Source organism: Sitophilus oryzae, unplaced genomic scaffold (genome assembly GCF_002938485.1).
Source record: "Sitophilus oryzae breed Bouriz unplaced genomic scaffold, Soryzae_2.0 scaffold_381_pilon_pilon, whole genome shotgun sequence".
In the NCBI taxonomy this organism is placed as follows: Eukaryota; Metazoa; Arthropoda; class Insecta; order Coleoptera; family Curculionidae; genus Sitophilus; species Sitophilus oryzae.
The window spans coordinates 503,542-525,271 of record NW_022146953.1 but is presented as its reverse complement, the minus strand read 5'-3'; the positions used below and the strand labels follow the sequence as shown (position 1 = coordinate 525,271).

The 21,730-nt window shown below is 31.9% G+C and overlaps 1 protein-coding gene across 2 annotated transcripts in view; it reads left to right on the top strand.

Moving 5' to 3' along the window:
* Positions 1-1,908, top strand: part of LOC115885364 (homeotic protein distal-less-like) — a 96,259-nt gene extending 94,351 nt beyond the window's left edge. For both annotated transcript variants that reach the window (XM_030904261.1, XM_030904260.1), the window contains exon 5: positions 1,832-1,908. In XM_030904261.1, the coding sequence (XP_030760121.1) occupies positions 1,832-1,850 (19 nt within the window). In that variant the 3' untranslated portion in view covers positions 1,851-1,908. The remainder of the gene's footprint in view (positions 1-1,831) is intronic.
* The last annotated feature ends 19,822 nt before the right edge of the window (positions 1,909-21,730 follow it).

Here is a 21,730-nt window from a genome sequence, read left to right as displayed (position 1 = left end):
CACATAGGGAAGCGCGAGGGTTTTGCGAGACACCGGGTAGATGACCTAGCTATATACAATTAAAATACCAGCAAAAAATGTGATTGTGTCATTGTCAAATTCGATGTCACACTTTGATTACAAAAAATTGAAGGTATCAAACAGAGTAAGGCTGTATTCCGTTGCAAAACCAGGCAAACCAGACCGGTAAACTACGGTAAAGAGCGGTTCCTGAACAACATCGGTTTGATACGGAACGGTTTGGTAAAATACTGGAAACGTGAAAAAATGTTGACGTTTTCTAAATTTCAATACCTTTATTATAAAATTTATCTTTTATACATTTTTAATGTACCTATTCTCTGCTTTTACGTTTGCTTCTTCTTTTCAATGGAGTTTAATATTGAAAAGTACTTTATTAATAAACTGCTAAACTCGTTAGACAGCTCAAGTGAAGATTTGGAGATCCGATATTAAAACAGATCAATAATAAATAAACAAATCTAATCAATATTTATCTTTTTATAGCTCACAAAACATTCACGATTACTTGTTGTCTTGTTTTTCATGTTTTCTTTAAATGTTCCTGACTTTAAGAAACAATGGCTGCATGATAAGTTTAAACGGTTCTAAAAAGTAATTCTATTTAGTTAATGAAATTTATTTGCCTTTACTGCCTACCTCCATTGCTTTGGGATGTAAATACAAAATATTATTACAAATTTTAGAAATTAAATGAGAATTTCACTCGAACTTCCAATATTTGCTCGATTTCTGTCACATAAATGACATTGATTGACAAACAAAACCAGAAAAACCAGCCTTCCCGCGCTGGTTAGTTTGGTGACAGTTATAACCGAATTTTTCAGGAACCGTGTTCCGTAATAAGAAAACTTTCAGGCAACCGATAGGTACGAAACTGAATACACCCTAAAATAATTATGAATTTCACAAGAGTTGATTTTTTGTCATACTTTTTTTTGTACATTCTACTGTAGTATGATAGGTAACGATTTTCGTTGCGTGCTCATAACTGTCAGTCATGTCAAATGTCAAATACACGGGAAGTACGAAACCTATAAAATATCCGTCACGGCGAAATCGTGAACAGTGCAGACCTTAGCAACGAGATACCGTTAAATCTGCGCGAGAATTTACATAAATTATGGAAAATAATTATGAGCACAAAGTTTACAAGCAGAACATTAAGTGTAGCATTATATTTTCAGCACGTAAATTGCCCTCTGTACAGGGTGGGTCAAATTCGACGCTTTTAAATGGATACACCCTTTTCTATAGGAGATAGACAAAAACTAATATCGGTGTCTGGAGCTCAATTTTTGTCAAAAACATGATGATGAAAATTATTTACATTCTTGAAAACTACTCCGTATCTTTAAGATACAAAATACAGGGTGGTCCAAACTGTAGTCGGGAAACTTCGGCAGCATATTCTACAGAAAAAAATAAGTAAAAAAGTTTGTAAAATTTGTATGTCCTAAAATGCTGAGTTTCGGAGATACAGGGTGTAGAGGTTTCATTTTTATTTCGATTTTTTCCAAATAATTTATGAATTAACGTCAATATTTGGTCAAAAAACTCCCAGACACCAATTCTCATCCAAACATTGGCGTTACTTCAGATTTTATTTGGAAAGAATCGAAATAAAAATTAATATTCTACACCCTGTATCTCCGTAACTAACTATTTTAGGACATACGTTTACACGAACTTGTTTACTTATTTTTATCTGCACACACTTCGGACCACCCTGTATATTATCTACTACATTAGTTAAAAATATCAATGATGTGGAGAATTTAAAAATAAATATATTTTTTTCTTGTTTCAGGGTATGGCCAGCCGTTTAATACATGCCCCCCCACCCCCCTGTTAGTTCCCTAAATTACAGAAGAATAAAAAAACTCAGAAGAAGAAAAAAAACATGGAAATAAGAAGAAAAGATCAAGGAAAAAAGACTAAAACCAGTGACCAGTGATCGTGTACATGTTATTTGTTGTATATTCGTTGTTGATTTTTTTCTATCTCGTATTTTAACACTTTTCGTTCCCTTGTCGAACTGTGGTGCGTACGCCTATGGACTATACATTTTTACGTGACCGCGGTTCGAGGAAAATCAGGTTGTGACGCCACTGGAATGAGTGAAATACAGTGGCGTTGGTGTTAATATGTTCCCTGTATGTTTGCTCTCTCGAATGATATCGCTAGTAATCACACAAAACTTTAAAAAAATCAAAGTATTTGTTGAATAATGAATATAATGTGACTATTTTCAATATTTTTTATGTTTAAACAAAATTTTGTGCTGTTTTTAAGTGTTTTAGTAGCGAAATTTAAAGAATGTTGCAAACTACAGTGGCGTAACTATATAAATATTGTGTTTTAATAGGCGTTTTAAATGTAGATACGTAATAGTTTTACTTCAAATTGTTTTTTTTTGGTGCAATATGTGTATATTTGTTAGGTGCATTTTTGACATTCCTTTTTATATGACGTTTGAATCAAAAACAAGTAAAAAAAATCAAACACATTTTGTTAAAAAAAAGATTTTTCAACAAACAATAAAAAATAAAATTAAAAGCCAATTTTTTAAATACACAAAAGTTATACTGATATTAATTTATTTAAAACAAAATTAATATTTAGTGGATTTCACAAAACAATTTTTTTTGAAACAAACGTCACATTTTTTGAAATTAAAATCAAAACAATTTTCAAGTTAACTTGTTTTTATTTTATATTTCTTGAAATTCAAGCCACGTACTAACAACAAGTAGAAAATGTATACTTTAATATATCTTATACAGGGTATATCAAAAGAAAATCAAATTTTATTATTAATATAAAAAAAAAACAAAAAAATTATTATAACTTTTCTTAAACATAAAAAAAACAATATATTTATTTTCATTAAATTATAATATTATTTATTTTCTTTTAGTAAACCTTACTATAAAGTATATTTTAGTAACAATTATTTATACGAGGACTGCTCAAAAATATCACCATTTTTTAAATCATTCCAAGACAATTTATTTTTTGAACAGTCCTCGTAAAAAATGAGTTCCGTTATTTTTTATTTTTCAAAATATTTTTGTTTATTGAACGGTAGATCATTGAAGAAAGAAAGATATACAGGGTGGTCTTCATATATTTTAAAACAAATATACTGCATTGGTCAAAAGTGTAGATATAGTAAACAATAATTCTCCAGATATTTTTTTTTCTGTTGGGTTTAGTTTAAAATACTGTATGATCGAAAAAAAAACGGTGTCAAAGACGGCTGGGAAATGACAATCTCTAACACGAAAAATTAAAAAAAATATCGAATTTTAAACTACACTACAATATAAAAATAAATTACAACCTTTTTAAGCGCCATTAAAAAAGAAAGAAGAGTACGGGCCAAGTAAAAAACGTCTAGGGCTTGACCCCGCCAAAATTATCATCGATTGTTATTTCGCAGCTGTCTCTAACGCTGTTTTTTTTTCGATCATATGGTATTTACGGAAATCTAACCTGGTAATTGGTATATACTGTTCAGGAAATCCAATTTTAGAAAAAAATATACAGGGTGTGTAATAAAAAATTAAAAAACCAGCAAATATTTATTCTAATTTCTATGACTACCTTGTATATCTATTCGTTCCCTGTAAATTACTACAGTAGACTCGTGGTAAAGGAGTTTATAAATAATTTTTGTAAAAAATAAAATAAAATAAATGAACCATAGTGATTCCTCTTGTAATATATTAATTATAAATAATGAAGAAAAATTTGGAAAAAATAACCGTGCGAGTGAATGTGACAGACGGATCATGTACCTTATGTAAAGTAGATTTAAGGATGAAAATTGGGCGTCTTATCTGTCTGGCGGTTTGGCAAAAAGCAGGAAAACGAGATTTATAAATAATAGTAAGAAAAAAATTGACGAAGGAGATGTTTCTAAATGTGTAAAATATATGAAATAACAAACTTTGATTTTTGTGTTTTATTTATGTTTCCAAAATCCTATCAGTTTGAAAATACATTTAATAGTCCAAGAAAAGATCTAAAAACGAAAGATTTTTTTTAAATTCATCCCCGAGAAGGGGAGAAATAAGCAAATAAAATTATTTTTTCGAAATTTCGGAGAAACGGTATGGGCTAGAAAAAAAAGTTCAAATAAAATTTGTAGAGCATCCAATTCTACATAAAAATGATCTCTATACTTTTTTTGCTCACATCAAAATTAACCGAGATATGTTGGCTAGAAGCTAGGGGATGATAGAAATTTAAAAAAAATTTAAGTTGCTAAAAAATTCATACATTTAACAATTTTATTCAATTTGCTTGGAAAATTATAAATTCCAATTAAGATTTTTTTTTAATTCACCCCGAGAAGGGGTGGAAAATATAAATAAAGTGTTTTTCTTTAATTTCGGAGAAAACGGTAAGGACTTTGAAAAAAATTGTCAATAAAAACTATCATCCTACATTCTAGTCACTCTATCTCGGTTAATTTTGATTTGAGAAAAAAAGTATAGAGACCATTTTTATGTAGAATTAAAAGCTCTACAACTTTTATTTGAACTCTTTTTTTATAGTCCTTACCGTTTCTCCGAAATTTTGAAAAAATTATTTTAACCATAGTAACTTATATTGGGACACCCTGTTTATCGCAAACTTTTTGTCTTACATGGTATATATAATACTACAAACCCATACTGGGTACAATAAAACTTTATTTTCACACATTACCTTTAGCAAAGTATCAAATCAACGTAACACTACAATGTTGGGATAGAAAAGAATTCCAAAACATCGATATTACTTACCAATTCGTTGCAATTAATAGTCTTAAATATACTCTTAATAGTACTAATAGGTCGTTCGCCATATTGCCTATAAACAACCATAAAACCAGTGACGGGTTTATGGCTTTTCTGGGTCCATAAAGTGTAACTTCGCAGGAAATTGTTAAAGGCATTGTAACAATCTCGCAATAGGCTATATAATCACTGGTGGCTATAGTTAATAGGCCAATTTTTTCTACAGGGCGTCCCAGATGTATACAGGGTGTTCGGAAAATATCAGAGTTGGGCTACGTCGAGAATAACACGTCGTCAATGTCTAAATTTGGTACAAAAGTTATAGGTATAGTTAAAGTAACACGTTAGGTATATGATTAAAACTTAAACCCATATAATAAACATTTACTAAAAACAGACAATAAATTTGTAAATTTTTGCAAAAATTTGTCAAATCCTGGAAGATAAACCAAGTACCAGAGAGTACTGGACACCTAACAGCAACACTCCAGAAAAGAGTTTTAAGTAAAGATCAAGAACCCGAGACCTACATGAACAGAAATGAAAATAAAACTCAAAAGACTACTGGAAACTGAAGTTTGTCCATCAATTACATTAGTAAATTTTTCAAACTGCGACATTAAAATTAAAACGACCTCAAAAAATTTATTAAAAAAAATAAAAGTGTCATTGTTAGTTAGGTAATATTATTCTGTGAATTACTGTAAAAACTTTTTAATAAACATTTAAATAAGAATTTCAATTCGATTGTAAAAAAATGCTGTGTGCAACATGTACAAAAAGCATATTTGTTGCACTCCGCATGATAGCGTTAAACTCATGCAACAATAAATATGTCCTTTTTTTATTAGTTACACAAATAACTATTAGTATTCACACTTTGGAGAGTAAAATATACGTGGATCAACATTTTTGAATGTTCCAATGACAGTCTAGAAGTGAGTGTATCCCCAGTTTGCGAATAATCATTAAAATGAAGTAATAAAAGCTTGTTTAACTCTTTTTTACAAAATTTTGCAAATATTTACCTCTAATAAAAAAATGTAATTTAATATCCCTCCCAGAAAAAAAATTATAGATATGTCAAAATGTTGTAAAAAATAAAATTGTCACAAAAGGAATTAACATAGTACTTTTACTTAGCTTAAACCATACACTAACGAGAACAGTAATAATTGTTCTATCTAGGTGACATTTTAACCTTCATCAAAAATAGCTAAAAAAACAAGCGCCCAAAAAATTAATTTCCTCACTAAGCGAATGTAACTAAGCTTCAAGACGTTTATATATTCTGAATCTACATAAAATTTCCTACAAATGATCAAATTTTCATAATTTTCTGGCTATGTTTACTATGTTTCTGAGGCCTTTGAAAATGTGTAAAACAATAGCTAACAATGGGCATTTTTTCGACTTTTTTCCATAATATAGTCATGAAAATTGGCGATTTTATTAAAACTGCTGTTATTTACTAATTAAAAGGTAAAGAATAATAAACTATAGGCCATTGTAGTCTTACGTGAACAGTAATAGATGTAAGGGACGTTTTAACCATCATCAAAAATACACCAAAAATAACGGTTCAGGAAATTAATTTTTTCACAAAACCAAACTGTCTAGTCCTTTAAAGGTGTATATATACATAAAATTTACTACAAATACTGATATTTTCAAAATTTTAGGACCACGTTTACAATCTTGTAGTCTTACAAGAACCAGAGGCTCTGTAAAAACTGTTGAAATCTCAGAAACTTCAAAAATACAGCTGAAAATCTAAAAAAACAGCATGGGAATAAGTAGATCAATTTTCATTTTCTCTAAAAAAAATTTTGGTGCTTTCATTTCTCCATTTAAAGGAAATAATATTGGCGCCATTGCCGCAAAACTCGGTGGAGTGAACAACACGCAAAAGGAGAAACGTCACGATCCAGGCAGGGGTGGAGAATCAGGGAAAACGGTATAGTCAGGGGTGTAGAAGGAAGGGAGGGGTGGTAGCAAATTATAGGGCCTTTTCTGGTGCTGGGAGAAGCGCTCGCTTTAGCAGAAGAACTCGACAACGAACTTGTGACTGGAATATGAAAAATCATTATTGAGGGGGAGTAGGAAAGATAAAGACACAGAATGGAGAAAGATTTAAAAGGTTTTTAATGGAGGAGAGAGGATTTTTGAGGGTGTGATTCCATGTTTATTGTTGGAAAGTTCCGAAAATATATTTCATATAGACGGATCCAAGTCAAACTGTAACAAAAACATTTATCGATAAATTTTCGAAGTCGATGGCATGTGTCCATCAGGAGCTTGCCAATAGCTGAAGAAGTGTGATGCTGAGGTGGAGAGGATAATTTTCGTATGAAATACAATTATTTACACTAAAAACTACTTAAATTATCATAATTAAACTGTAACAAAATTAATTATCGATAAATTTTTGAACTTGATTGCATGTGTCCATCAGGAGTTTACCAATAGCTGAAGAAGTGTGATACTGGGATCGAGGGCATAAATTTATTATGGAATATGGTTAATCATACTTAAAAATATTTAAATTATCCAAGTCAAACTGTAACAAAACCATTTATCGATAAATTTTTGAAGTCGATGGCATGTGTCCATCAGGAGCTTACCAATAGCTGAAGAAGTGTGATACTGAGGTGGAGAGGATAATTTTCGTATGAAATACAATTATTTACACTAAAAACTACTTAAATTATCATAATTAAACTGTAACAAAATTATTTATCGATAAATTTTTGAACTTGATGGCATGTGCCCATCAGGAGTATACCAATAGCTGAAGAAGTGTGATACTGGGATTGAGAGCATAAATTTCTTATGGAATATGATTAATCATACTTAAAAATATTTAAATTATCCAAGTCAAACTGTAACAAAACCATTTATCGATAAATTTTCGAAGTCGATGGCATGTGTCCATCAGGAGGTTACCAATAGCTGAAGAAGTGTGATACTGAGGTGGAGAGGATAATTTTCGTATGAAATACAATTATTTACACTAAAAACTACTTAAATTATCATAATTAAACTGTAACAAAATTATTTATTGATAAATTTTTGAACTTGATGGCGTGTGTCCATCATGAGTTTACCAATAGCTGAAGAATTGTGATACTGGGATTGAGGGCATAAATTTCTTATGGAATACGAAATTATCCAAGTCAAACTGTAACAAAACCATTTATCGATAAATTTTCAAAGTCGATGGCATGTGTCCATCAGGAGCTTACCAATAGCTGAAGAAGTGTGATACTGAGGTGGAAAGGATAATTTTCGTATGAAATACAATTATTTACACTAAAAACTACTTAAATTATCATAATTAAACTGTAACAAAATTATTTATCGATCAATTTTTGAACTTGATGGCGTGTGTCCATCAGGAGCTTACCAATAGCTGAAGAAGTGTGATACTGAGGTGGAAAGGATAATTTTCGTATGAAATACAATTATTTACACTAAAAACTACTTAAATTATCATAATTAAACCGTAACCAAATTATTTATCGATAAATTTTTGAGCTTGATGGCGTGTGTCCATCAGGAGTTTACCAATAGCTGAAGAATTGTGATACTGGGATTAAGGGCATAAATTTCTTATGGAATATGGTTAATCATACTTAAAAATAATTAAAATATCCAAGTCAAACTGTTACAAAACCATTTATCGATAAATTTTCGAAGTCGATGGCATGTGTCCATCAGGAGCTTACCAATAGCTGAAGAAGTGTGATACTGAGGTGGAGAGGATAATTTTCGTATGAAATACAATTATTTACACTAAAAACTACTTAAATTATCATAATTAAACTGTAACAAAATTATTTATCGATCAATTTTTGAACTTGATGGCGTGTGTCCATCAGGAGTTTACCAATAGCTGAAGAATTGTGATACTGGGCTTGAGGGCATAAATTTCTTATGGAATATGGTTAATCATACTAAAAAATATTTAAATTATCCAAGTCAAACTGTAACAAAACCATTTATCGATAAATTTTCGAAGTCGATGGCATGTGTCCATCAGGAGCTTACCAATAGCTGAAGAAGTGTGATACTGAGGCGGAGAGGATAATTTTCGTATGAAATACAATTATTTACACTAAAAACTACTTAAATTATCATAATTAAACTGTAACAAAATTATTTATCGATAAATTTTTGAACTTGATGGCGTGTGTCCATCAGGAGTTTACCAATAGCTGAAGAATTGTGATACTGGGCTTGAGGGCATAAATTTCTTATGGAATATGGTTAATCATACTAAAAATATTTAAATTATCCAAGTCAAACTGTAACAAAACCATTTATCGATAAATTTTCGAAGTCGATGGCATGTGTCCATCAGGAGCTTACCAATAGCTGAAGAAGTGTGATACTGAGGTGGAGAGGATAATTTTCGTATGAAATACAATTATTTACACTAAAAACTACTTAAATTATCATAATTAAACTGTAACCAAATTATTTATCGATAAATTTTCGAAGTCGATGGCATGTGTCCATCAGGAGCTTACCAATGGCTGAAGAATTGTGATACTGGGATTGAGGGCATAAATTTCTTATGGAATATGGTTAATCATACTTAAATATATTTAAATTATCCAAGTCAAACTGTAACAAAACCATTTATCGATAAATTTTCGAAGTCGATGGCATGTGTCCATCAGGAGCTTACCAATAGCTGAAGAAGTGTGATACTGAGGCGGAGAGGATAATTTTCGTATGAAATACAATTATTTACACTAAAAACTACTTAAATTATCATAATTAAACTGTAACCAAATTATTTATCGATAAATTTTTGAGCTTGATGGCGTGTGTCCATAAGGAGTTTACCAATAGCTGAAGAATTGTAATACTGGGATTGAGGGCATAAATTTCTTATGGAATGTGGTTAATCATACTTAAAAATATTTAAATTATCCAAGTCAAACTGTAACAAAACCATTTATCGATAAATTTTCGAAGTCGATGGCATGTGTCCATCAGGAGCTTACCAATAGCTGAAGAAGTGTGATACTGAGGTGGAGAGGATAATTTTCGTATGAAATACAATTATTTACACTAAAAACAACTTAAATTATCATAATTAAACTGTAACCAAATTATTTATCGATAAATTTTTGAGCTTGATGGCGTGTGTCCATAAGGAGTTTACCAATAGCTGAAGAATTGTAATACTGGGATTGAGGGCATAAATTTCTTATGGAATATGGTTAATCATACTTAAAAATATTTAAATTATCCAAGTCAAACTGTAACAAAACCATTTATCGATAAATTTTCGAAGTCGATGGCATGTGTCCATCAGGAGCTTACCAATAGCTGAAGAAGTGTGATACTGAGGTGGAGAGGATAATTTTCGTATGAAATACAATTATTTACACTAAAAACTACTTAAATTATCATAATTAAACTGTAACCAAATTATTTATCGATAAATTTTTGAGCTTGATGGCGTGTGTCCATCAGGAGTTTACCAATAGCTGAAGAATTGTGATACTGGGATTGAGGGCATAAATTTCTTATGGAATATGGTTAATCATACTTAAAAATATTTAAATTATCCAAGTCAAACTGTAACAAAACCATTTATCGATAAATTTTCGAAGTCGATGGCATGTGTCCATCAGGAGCTTACCAATAGCTGAAGAAGTGTGATACTGAGGTGGAGAGGATAATTTTCGTATGAAATACAATTATTTACACTAAAACTACTTAAATTATCATAATTAAACTGTAACCAAATTATTTATCGATAAATTTTTGAGCTTGATGGCGTGTGTCCATCAGGAGTTTACCAATAGCTGAAGAAGTGTGATACTGGGATTGAGGGCATAAATTTCTTATGGAATATGGTTAATCATACTTAAAAATATTTAAATTATCCAAGTCAAACTGTAACAAAACCATTTATCGATAAATTTTCGAAGTCGATAGCATGTGTCCATCAGGAGCTTACCAATAGCTGAAGAAGTGTGATACTGAGGTGGAGAGGATAATTTTCGTATGAAATACAATTATTTACACTAAAAACTACTTAAATTATCATAATTAAACTGTAACCAAATTATTTATCGATAAATTTTTGAGCTTGATGGCGTGTGTCCATTAGGAGTTTACCAATAGCTGAAGAATTGTGATACTGGGATAGAGGGCATAAATTTCTTATGGAATATGGTTAATCATACTTAAAAATATTTAAATTATCCAAGTCAAACTGTAACAAAAACATTTATCGATAAATTTTCGAAGTCGATGGCATGTGTCCATCAGGAGCTTACCAATAGCTGAAGAAGTGTGATACTGGGATTGAGGGCATACTTTTCTTATGGAATATGGTTAATCATACTTAAAAATATTTAAATTATCCAAGTCAAACTGTAACAAAAACATTTATCGATAAATTTTCGAAGTCGATGGCATGTGTCCATCAGGAGTTTACCAATAGCTGAAGAAGTGTGATACTGAGGTGGAGAGGATAATTTTCGTATGAAATACAATTATTTACACTAAAAACTACTTAAATTATCATAATTAAACAGTAACAAAATTATTTATCGATAAATTTTTGAACTTGATGGCGTGTGTCCATCAGGAGTATACCAATAGCTGAAGAATTGTGATACTGGGATTGAGGGTATAAATTTCTTATGGAATATGGTTAATCATACATAAAAATATTTAAATTATCCAAGTCAAACTGTAACAAAACCATTTATCGATAAATTTTCGAAGTCGATGGCATGTGTCCATCAGGAGCTTACCAATAGCTGAAGAAGTGTGATACTGGGATTGAGGGCATAAATTTCTTATGGAATATGGTTAATCATACTTAAAAATATTTAAATTATCCAAGTCAAACTGTAACAAAACCATTTATCGATAAATTTTCAAAGTCGATGGCATGTGTCCATCAGGAGCTTACCAATAGCTGAAGAAGTGTGATACTGAGGTGGAAAGGATAATTTTCGTATGAAATACAATTATTTACACTAAAAACTACTTAAATTATCATAATTAAACTGTAACCAAATTATTTATCGATAAATTTTTGAGCTTGATGGCGTGTGTCCATCAGGAGTTTACCAATAGCTGAAGAAGTGTGATACTGGGATTGAGGGCATAAATTTCTTATGGAATATGGTTAATCATACTTAAAAATATTTAAATTATCCAAGTCAAACTGTAACAAAACCATTTATCGATAAATTTTCGAAGTCGATGGCATGTGTCCATCAGGAGCTTACCAATAGCTGAAGAAGTGTGATACTGAGGTGGAGAGGATAATTTTCGTATGAAATACAATTATTTACACTAAAAACTACTTAAATTATCATAATTAAACTGTAACAAAATTATTTATCGATAAATTTTTGAACTTGATGGCGTGTATCCATCAGGAGTTTACCAATAGCTGAAGAATTGTGATACTGGGATTGAGGGCATAAATTTCTTATGGAGTATGGTTAATCATACTTAAAATATTTAAATTATCCAAGTCAAACTGTAACAAAACCATTTATCGATAAATTTTTTTAGAAGTCGATGGCATGTGTCCATCAGGAGCTTACCAATAGCTGAAGAAGTGTGATACTGAGGTGGAGAGGATAATTTTCGTATGAAATACAATTATTTACACTAAAAACTACTTAAATTATCATAATTAAACTGTAACAAAATTATTTATCGATATATTTTTGAACTTGATGGCGTGTGTCCATCAGGAGTTTACCAATAGCTGAAGAATTGTGATACTTTGATTGAGGGCATAAATTTCTTATGGAATATGGTTAATCATACTTAAAAATATTTAAATTATCCAAGTCAAACTGTAACAAAACCATTTATCGATAAATTTTCAAAGTCGATGGCATGTGTCCATCAGGAGGTTACCAATAGCTGAAGAAGTGTGATACTGAGGTGGAGAGGATAATTTTCGTATGAAATACAATTATTTACACTAAAAACTACTTAAATTATCATAATTAAACTGTAACAAAATTATTTATTGATAAATTTTTGAACTTGATGGCGTGTGTCCATCATGAGTTTACCAATAGCTGAAGAATTGTGATACTGGGATTGAGGGCATAAATTTCTTATGGAATACGAAATTATCCAAGTCAAACTGTAACAAAACCATTTATCGATAAATTTTCAAAGTCGATGGCATGTGTCCATCAGGAGCTTACCAATAGCTGAAGAAGTGTGATACTGAGGTGGAAAGGATAATTTTCGTATGAAATACAATTATTTACACTAAAAACTACTTAAATTATCATAATTAAACTGTAACCAAATTATTTATCGATAAATTTTTGAGCTTGATGGCGTGTGTCCATCAGGAGTTTACCAATAGCTGAAGAAGTGTGATACTGGGATTGAGGGCATAAATTTCTTATGGAATATGGTTAATCATACTTAAAAATATTTAAATTATCCAAGTCAAACTGTAACAAAACCATTTATCGATAAATTTTCGAAGTCGATGGCATGTGTCCATCAGGAGCTTACCAATAGCTGAAGAAGTGTGATACTGAGGTGGAGAGGATAATTTTCGTATGAAATACAATTATTTACACTAAAAACTACTTAAATTATCATAATTAAACTGTAACAAAATTATTTATCGATAAATTTTTGAACTTGATGGCGTGTATCCATCAGGAGTTTACCAATAGCTGAAGAATTGTGATACTGGGATTGAGGGCATAAATTTCTTATGGAGTATGGTTAATCATACTTAAAAATATTTAAATTATCCAAGTCAAACTGTAACAAAACCATTTATCGATAAATTTTTGAAGTCGATGGCATGTGTCCATCAGGAGCTTACCAATAGCTGAAGAAGTGTGATACTGAGGTGGAGAGGATAATTTTCGTATGAAATACAATTATTTACACTAAAAACTACTTAAATTATCATAATTAAACTGTAACAAAATTATTTATCGATATATTTTTGAACTTGATGGCGTGTGTCCATCAGGAGTTTACCAATAGCTGAAGAATTGTGATACTTTGATTGAGGGCATAAATTTCTTATGGAATATGGTTAATCATACTTAAAAATATTTAAATTATCCAAGTCAAACTGTAACAAAACCATTTATCGATAAATTTTCAAAGTCGATGGCATGTGTCCATCAGGAGGTTACCAATAGCTGAAGAAGTGTGATACTGAGGTGGAGAGGATAATTTTCGTATGAAATACAATTATTTACACTAAAACTACTTAAATTATCATAATTAAACTGTAACAAAATTATTTATTGATAAATTTTTGAACTTGATGGCGTGTGTCCATCATGAGTTTACCAATAGCTGAAGAATTGTGATACTGGGATTGAGGGCATAAATTTCTTATGGAATACGAAATTATCCAAGTCAAACTGTAACAAAAACATTTATCGATAAATTTTCGAAGTCGATGGCATGTGTCCATCAGGAGCTTAGCAATAGCTGAAGAAGGGTGATAGAGGTGGAGAGGATAATTTTTTTATGAAATACAATTATTTATACTAAAAACTACTTAAATTGTCATAATTAAACAGTAACAAAATTAGTTATCGATAAATTTTTGAACTTGATGGCATGTGTCCATCAGGAGTTTACTAATAGCTGAAGAATTGTGATACTTTGATTGAGGGCATAAATTTCTTATGGAATACGGTTAATCATACCTAAAACATTTAAATTATCGAAGCCAAACTGTAACAAAACCATTTATCGATAAATTTTCGAAGTCGATGGCATGTGTCCATCAGGAGGTTACCAATAGCTGAAGAAGTGTGATACTGAGGTGGAGAGGATAATTTTCGTATGAAATACAATTATTTACACTAAAAACTACTTAAATTATCATAATTAAACTGTAACAAAATTATTTATTGATAAATTTTTGAACTTGATGGCGTGTGTCCATCATGAGTTTACCAATAGCTGAAGAATTGTGATACTGGGATTGAGGGCATAAATTTCTTATGGAATACGAAATTATCCAAGTCAAACTGTAACAAAAACATTTATCGATAAATTTTCGAAGTCGATGGCATGTGTCCATCAGGAGCTTAGCAATAGCTGAAGAAGGGTGATAGAGGTGGAGAGGATAATTTTTTTATGAAATACAATTATTTATACTAAAAACTACTTAAATTGTCATAATTAAACAGTAACAAAATTAGTTATCGATAAATTTTTGAACTTGATGGCATGTGTCCATCAGGAGTTTACTAATAGCTGAAGAATTGTGATACTTTGATTGAGGGCATAAATTTCTTATGGAATACGGTTAATCATACCTAAAACATTTAAATTATCGAAGCCAAACTGTAACAAAACCATTTATCGATAAATTTTCGAAGTCGATGGCATGTGTCCATCAGGAGGTTACCAATAGCTGAAGAAGTGTGATACTGAGGTGGAGAGGATAATTTTCGTATGAAATAGAATTATTTACACTAAAAACTACTTAAATTATCATAATTAAACTGTAACAAAATTATTTATTGATAAATTTTTGAACTTGATGGCGTGTGTCCATCATGAGTTTACCAATAGCTGAAGAATTGTGATACTGGGATTGAGGGCATAAATTTCTTATGGAATACGAAATTATCCAAGTCAAACTGTAACAAAACATTTATCGATAAATTTTCGAAGTCGATGGCATGTGTCCATCAGGAGCTTAGCAATAGCTGAAGAAGGGTGATAGAGGTGGAGAGGATAATTTTTTTATGAAATACAATTATTTATACTAAAAACTACTTAAATTGTCATAATTAAACAGTAACAAAATTAGTTATCGATAAATTTTTGAACTTGATAGCATGTGTCCATCAGGAGTTTACTAATAGCTGAAGAATTGTGATACTTTGATTGAGGGCATAAATTTCTTATGGAATACGGTTAATCATACCTAAAACATTTAAATTATCGAAGCCAAACTGTAACAAAACCATTTATCGATAAATTTTCGAAGTCGATGGCATGTGTCCATCAGGAGGTTACCAATAGCTGAAGAAGTGTGATACTGAGGTGGAGAGGATAATTTTCGTATGAAATACAATTATTTACACTAAAAACTACTTAAATTATCATAATTAAACTGTAACAAAATTAGTTATCAATAAATTTTTGAACTTGATGGCATGTGTCCATCAGGAGTTTACCAACAGCTGAAGAAGTGTGATACTGGGATTAAGGGCATACATTTCTTATGGAATACGGTTAATCATACCTAAAACATTTAAATTATCGAAGCCAAACTGTAACAAAACCATTTATCGATAAATTTTCGAAGTCGATGGCATGTGTCCATCAGGAGGTTACCAATAGCTGAAGAAGTGTGATACTGAGGTGGAGAGGATAATTTTCGTATGAAATACAATTATTTACACTAAAAACTACTTAAATTATCATAATTAAACTGTAACAAAATTATTTATCGATACATTTTTGAACTTGATGGCGTGTGTTCATCAGGAGTTTACCAATAGCTGAAGAATTGTGATACTGGGATTGAGGGCATAAATTTCTTATGGAATATGGTTAATCATACTTAAAATTATTTAAATTATCCAAGTCAAACTGTAACAAAACCAGTTATCGATAAATTTTCGAAGTCGATGGCATGTGTCCATCAGGAGCTTACCAATAGCTGAAGAAGTGTGATACTGGGATTGAGGGCATAAATTTCTTATGTAATATGGTTAATGATACTTAAAAATATTTAAATTATCCAAGTCAAACTGTAACAAAAATATTTATCGATAAATTTTCGAAGTAAGTCGATGGCATGTTTTCATTAGGAGCTTACCAATAGCTGAAGAAATGTGATACTGAGGTGGAGAGGATAATTTTCTTATGAAATACAATTATTTATACTAAAAACTCCTTCAATTATCATAATTAAACAGTAACAAAATTAGTTATCGATAAATTTTTGAACTTGATGGCATGTGTTCATCAGGAGTTTACCAATAGCTGAAGAAGTGTGATACTGGGATTGAGGGCATAAATTTCTTATGGAATATGGTTAATCATGCTTAAAAATATTTAAATTATCCAAGTCAAACTGTAATAAAACCATTTATCGATAAATTTTCGAAGTCGATGGCATGTGTCCATCAGGAGCTTAGCAATAGCTGAAGAAGGGTGATAGAGGTGGAGAGGATAATTTTTTTATGAAATACAATTATTTATACTAAAAACTACTTAAATTATCATAATTAAACTGTAACAAAATTATTTATCGATAAATTTTTGAACTTGATGGCATGTGTCCATCATGAGTTTACCAATAGCTGAAGAAGTGTGATACTGGGATTAAAGTCTAGATGACATAATTATTTTTAAATTCCTTGCTTTGTTATCGTACTCCACAGGGTGTTTGAAACTTTCACCAAAATATCAACGTTTTGTTTTTCCTCGTATAATTGATAGATGCCATTTTTAATTTAGAAAGAGATATTAAAAAGTCAAATAATTTAGCTAGAAATTGCTTAAAAATTCATCAAAATGGGTCCACTAGAACACAATGTATAAAACTTTGAAAAACTTATTTAAAAAATAATAATTTACATACAGAACATCTGTCTGTATAGGCTCGGCAAGCTGTCTTCGCTGGTAAAAATCTTTACAACAATTCCATTGCTAAAAAACCCGAAATAGGTCGTCCGTATCCGCCTGTAACTCGACCTCGCCATACAGGGTGGCCGGAAGAACTCTGGTCCACCCCCTTAAAGTAAAAAAATGCTGTTCGCCCGATTCAAAAACGGTTTTTATTATTTTCTCATTCACGTCACATGATACTAGTCTTTGGATGAAGGGCAGAAGGTTCTATAGTTGCTTTGGTCCTTCTAAACCGTTAGAGAACGAGTTTTTAACAGGGATGTGTACGTAAACCTAGGGATTTTCTAATTTGTTTCGTTTTTTTATTACATGGAGTGTAAGAAATGAATGTACTAATGGTAGAGGTATGCCATCATAATAATTATTTCCAGTTAAGGTAGATAATCTTCCTGTAATTGGACCTATTGTCGTTTATTGTTTCATAGCCAACAACTTTGTTGGTCCAGTCCAGTTGACGGACGATTTTTTCTAGTGTTGTCGTCCTACTTTGCCAGTTGGGTACTCTGGTAAAGTTTTTTGACAATATAATTACTCTTGTTTGTTTTTTTTTGTATATATTGGCAAGAGTTTCTATATAAGGTAGGTAGGTATGTAAATCTACACATACCGGGTGTTGCATCGTCGAGCGGGACATAGGAAATCCCATGTAAATTTTAATGGGGTCAATTATTGGCTTCCCTAATTATTTTAGAGAATAATTCTATTTAGGTTTATTGAAGGGCACTAAAACCCACATTCAAAAGAATAACTTTAGATATTTTTAATTAGCCCGTTTACGAGTTATCGCCGATTTCTTTTTAAATATTTCTCTTTTCTTATGGCCCTGTATTTACTTATGAGCATCAGCCAAGGTATGTTCCCTAACCGTAATAATTTGCTAATTCACTACCTGGCAGTACCCAACCCTGAATTTATCAAATCCGAGGGTTGCGCGGGGGATGAAATACCATGTAATTTCGCGAATGTCACGTTTATAATTTTTTCGACGCGTGGCACAAATCATTACCTTTGAGACGCGTGTTCTACTCTGTGTTCTTTTGAGATGTGAGAGATAATTAGGGGATTATCGAGAAGTAGGTGTATAGGCGAGGGTGACTTTACCATACAAGAGAATGCATTGCATTGGGGAGATCGGCACCTGGACTTCGAAAACTGTTGGCTTTTTAACTGAGGCTTTTTATTAAGAAATAACAGTAATATCAGTGATTTAAATTGGTTTTCCCTAGTAAAATGTCTCTTAAATCACACTCTTTAGTTTAATTTCAAGCTGTAGTACAATCCAAGCACCTTATTTTGTCTTAATTTTGTCTGGGTCTATTTGAAAAGATATGACAATACATATTTTACACTCCCATACCACCAAGAGATAGATGGTATTGAGAAAACAAACGATGTAGCTAGAAAAGGAGCAAACACTCCATCATTAACTGGACCAGAACCGGGAAACCGAAAAAATCGAAAGAACCCACTCTAGAAAAGTTTTATCGTTATAATTCGGTTTTAATATATTCTTTTGATGATAATAATGTTATTTAATAATGAATTTATACCCCCCAACCAAAGCATCATACTTCTTCAGCTAATGGTAAACTGCTGAAGGACACATTCCACCCAGTTTGAAAGGACACACTCCAAGAAAGTTTTCTCGTTATAATTCGGTTTTAATAGATTCTTTTGATGGTAATAATGTTATTTCATAATGAATTTATACCCCCAACCGAAAAATCATACTTCTTCAGCTAATGGTAAACTGCTGATGGACACATTCCATCCAGTTCGAAAGGACCCACTCCAGGAAATTTTTCTCGTTATAATTCGGTTTTAATATATTCATATGATGGTAATAATGTTATTTCATAATGAATTTATACCCCCAACTGAAGAATCATACTTCTTCAGCTAATGGTAAACTGCTGATGGACACATTTCATCCAGTTCGAAAGGACCCACTCTAGGAAAGTTTTCTCGTTATAATTCGGTTTTAATATATTCATATGATGATAATAATGTTATTTAATAATGAATTTATACCCCCCAACCGAAGAATCATACTTCTTCAGCTAATGGTAAACTGCTGATGGACACATTCCATTCAGTTCGAAAGGACAGACCACTCCAGGAAAGTTTTCTCGTTATAATTCGGTTTTAATATATTCTTTTGATGATAATAATGTTATTTAATAATGAATTTATACCCCCCAACCGAAGAATCATACTTCTTTAGCTAATGGTAAACTGCTGATGGACACATTCCATCCAGTTCGAAAGGACCCACTCCACGAAAGTTTTCTCGTTAAAATTCGGTTTTAATAGATTCTTTTGATGATAATAATGTTATTTAATAATGAATTTATACCCCCCAACCGAAGAATCATACTTCTTCAGCTAATGGTAAACTGCTGATGGACACATTCCATCCAGTTCGAAAGGACCCACTCCAGGAAAGTTTTCTCGTTATAGTTCGGTTTTAGTATATTATTTTGATGATAATAATGTTATTTAATAATGAATTTATACCTCCCAACCGAAGAATCATACTTCTTCAGCTAATGGTAAACTGCTGATGAACACATTCGATCCATTTCGAAAGTTTTCTCGTTATAATTCGGTTTTAATAGATTCTTTTGATGATAATAATGTTATTTAATAATGAATTTATATCCCCAGCCGAAGAATCATACTTCTTCAGCTAATGGTAAACTGCTGATGGACACATTCCATCCAGTTCGAAAGGACCCACTCCAGGAAAGTTTTCTCGTTATAATTTGGTTTTAATATATTCTTTTGGTGATAATAATGTTATTTAATAACGAATTTATACTCCCCAACCGAAGAATTATACTTCTTCAGCTAATGGTAAACTTCTGATGGACACATTCCATCCAGTTCGAAATGACCTACTCCGGGAGAGTTTTCTCGTTATAGTTCGGTTTTAGTATATTATTTCGATGATAATAATGTTATTTAATAATGAATTTATACCTCCCAACCGAAGAATCATACTTCTTCAGCTAATGGTAAACTGCTGATGGACACATTCCATCCAGTTCGAAAGGACCCAGTCCAGGAAAGTTTTCTCGTTATAATTCGGTTTTAATATATTCTTTTGATGATAATATTGTTATTTAATAATGAATTTATACTCCCCAACCGAAAAATCAAGCTTCTTCAGCTAATGGTAAACTGCTGATGGACACATTCCATCCAGTTCAGCCATTTTAGAACAAGCAAACATATAACAATAAGCAAAATAAACCCAATTGCAACCAAAACTAGACACCCTGTACATTTGCTCGTATTTCCCACGAAGAAAAACCGACAAATACCTACAAACCTCCGTAAAAAAAACCCTCCTTCAGCATCCGCGGAGAAGAATCGTTGGCTACCCGACATAGAAGTACCCCGCGGTACTCTGCAGCATGCGCTCGCGGCATGCGGCCGCTCGGTACTTTTTGCCCACCGGCAGATATGTAACTGGAGCGCGGACTTTTTCATCCTCCCAACCCCCCCCGCCCCGCCGCTGTGGTACCGTCGGCTCGGTCGCCTTTGAAGTGGTACCGCTTTGCGAGAAGAAAAATCGCGCGATATTCCAAATATTGCCCGCTTGTTAGCTGTCTCCTGGCCGCTGCCTCTGCTGGCGGCTACCGTTTGCATCGTTGTTCTTCGGTACTACCTGTTGTTTTCTGTGTATTTGGTCGTTTTAGTTCTTGTCGTTTGTCGGCTTGGGAAAGAGTTAGAAATACTATCAGGGCTGGAGGGAATTCTCGATTATTTATAGAAACAATAGACATGCGATCGAAAAAAAAACAGCGTCAAGGACGGCTATCTAGGTTTGATCATAGTAGAAAGAATAGAGTAGTTACACTCTCCCAAATATTTTCTGCCAGTTTTTACAATCTGTCGAATATCGGCAGATTGCAGAGCGTTTCAGTTGAGTTCCATCCGTCGACCTGCGAGGTTGGAGCGTTGCGTGTTAAAAAACATAAAGTAAAAACATAAAATAAAACAAATAATTTCTTGATAATATGGTAACTAGGGTTCAGAACCGGAAATTTCCGGTTCTTTTGGGATATCAAAGAACCGGGACTCATTAATAATTCGGAACCGGAAATTATTAATTCCCGGTTCTTTCGGTACCTTCGGGACTCCCTGACAATAACGTTGTTCTTGCTTCCTTTCTCTTTTGAAATTTCTGTAATGTTTATTAATAATTACTGAAGTTTAAATATGTTATTTTATTATTTAGTACAAGTTAGTTATCCAAT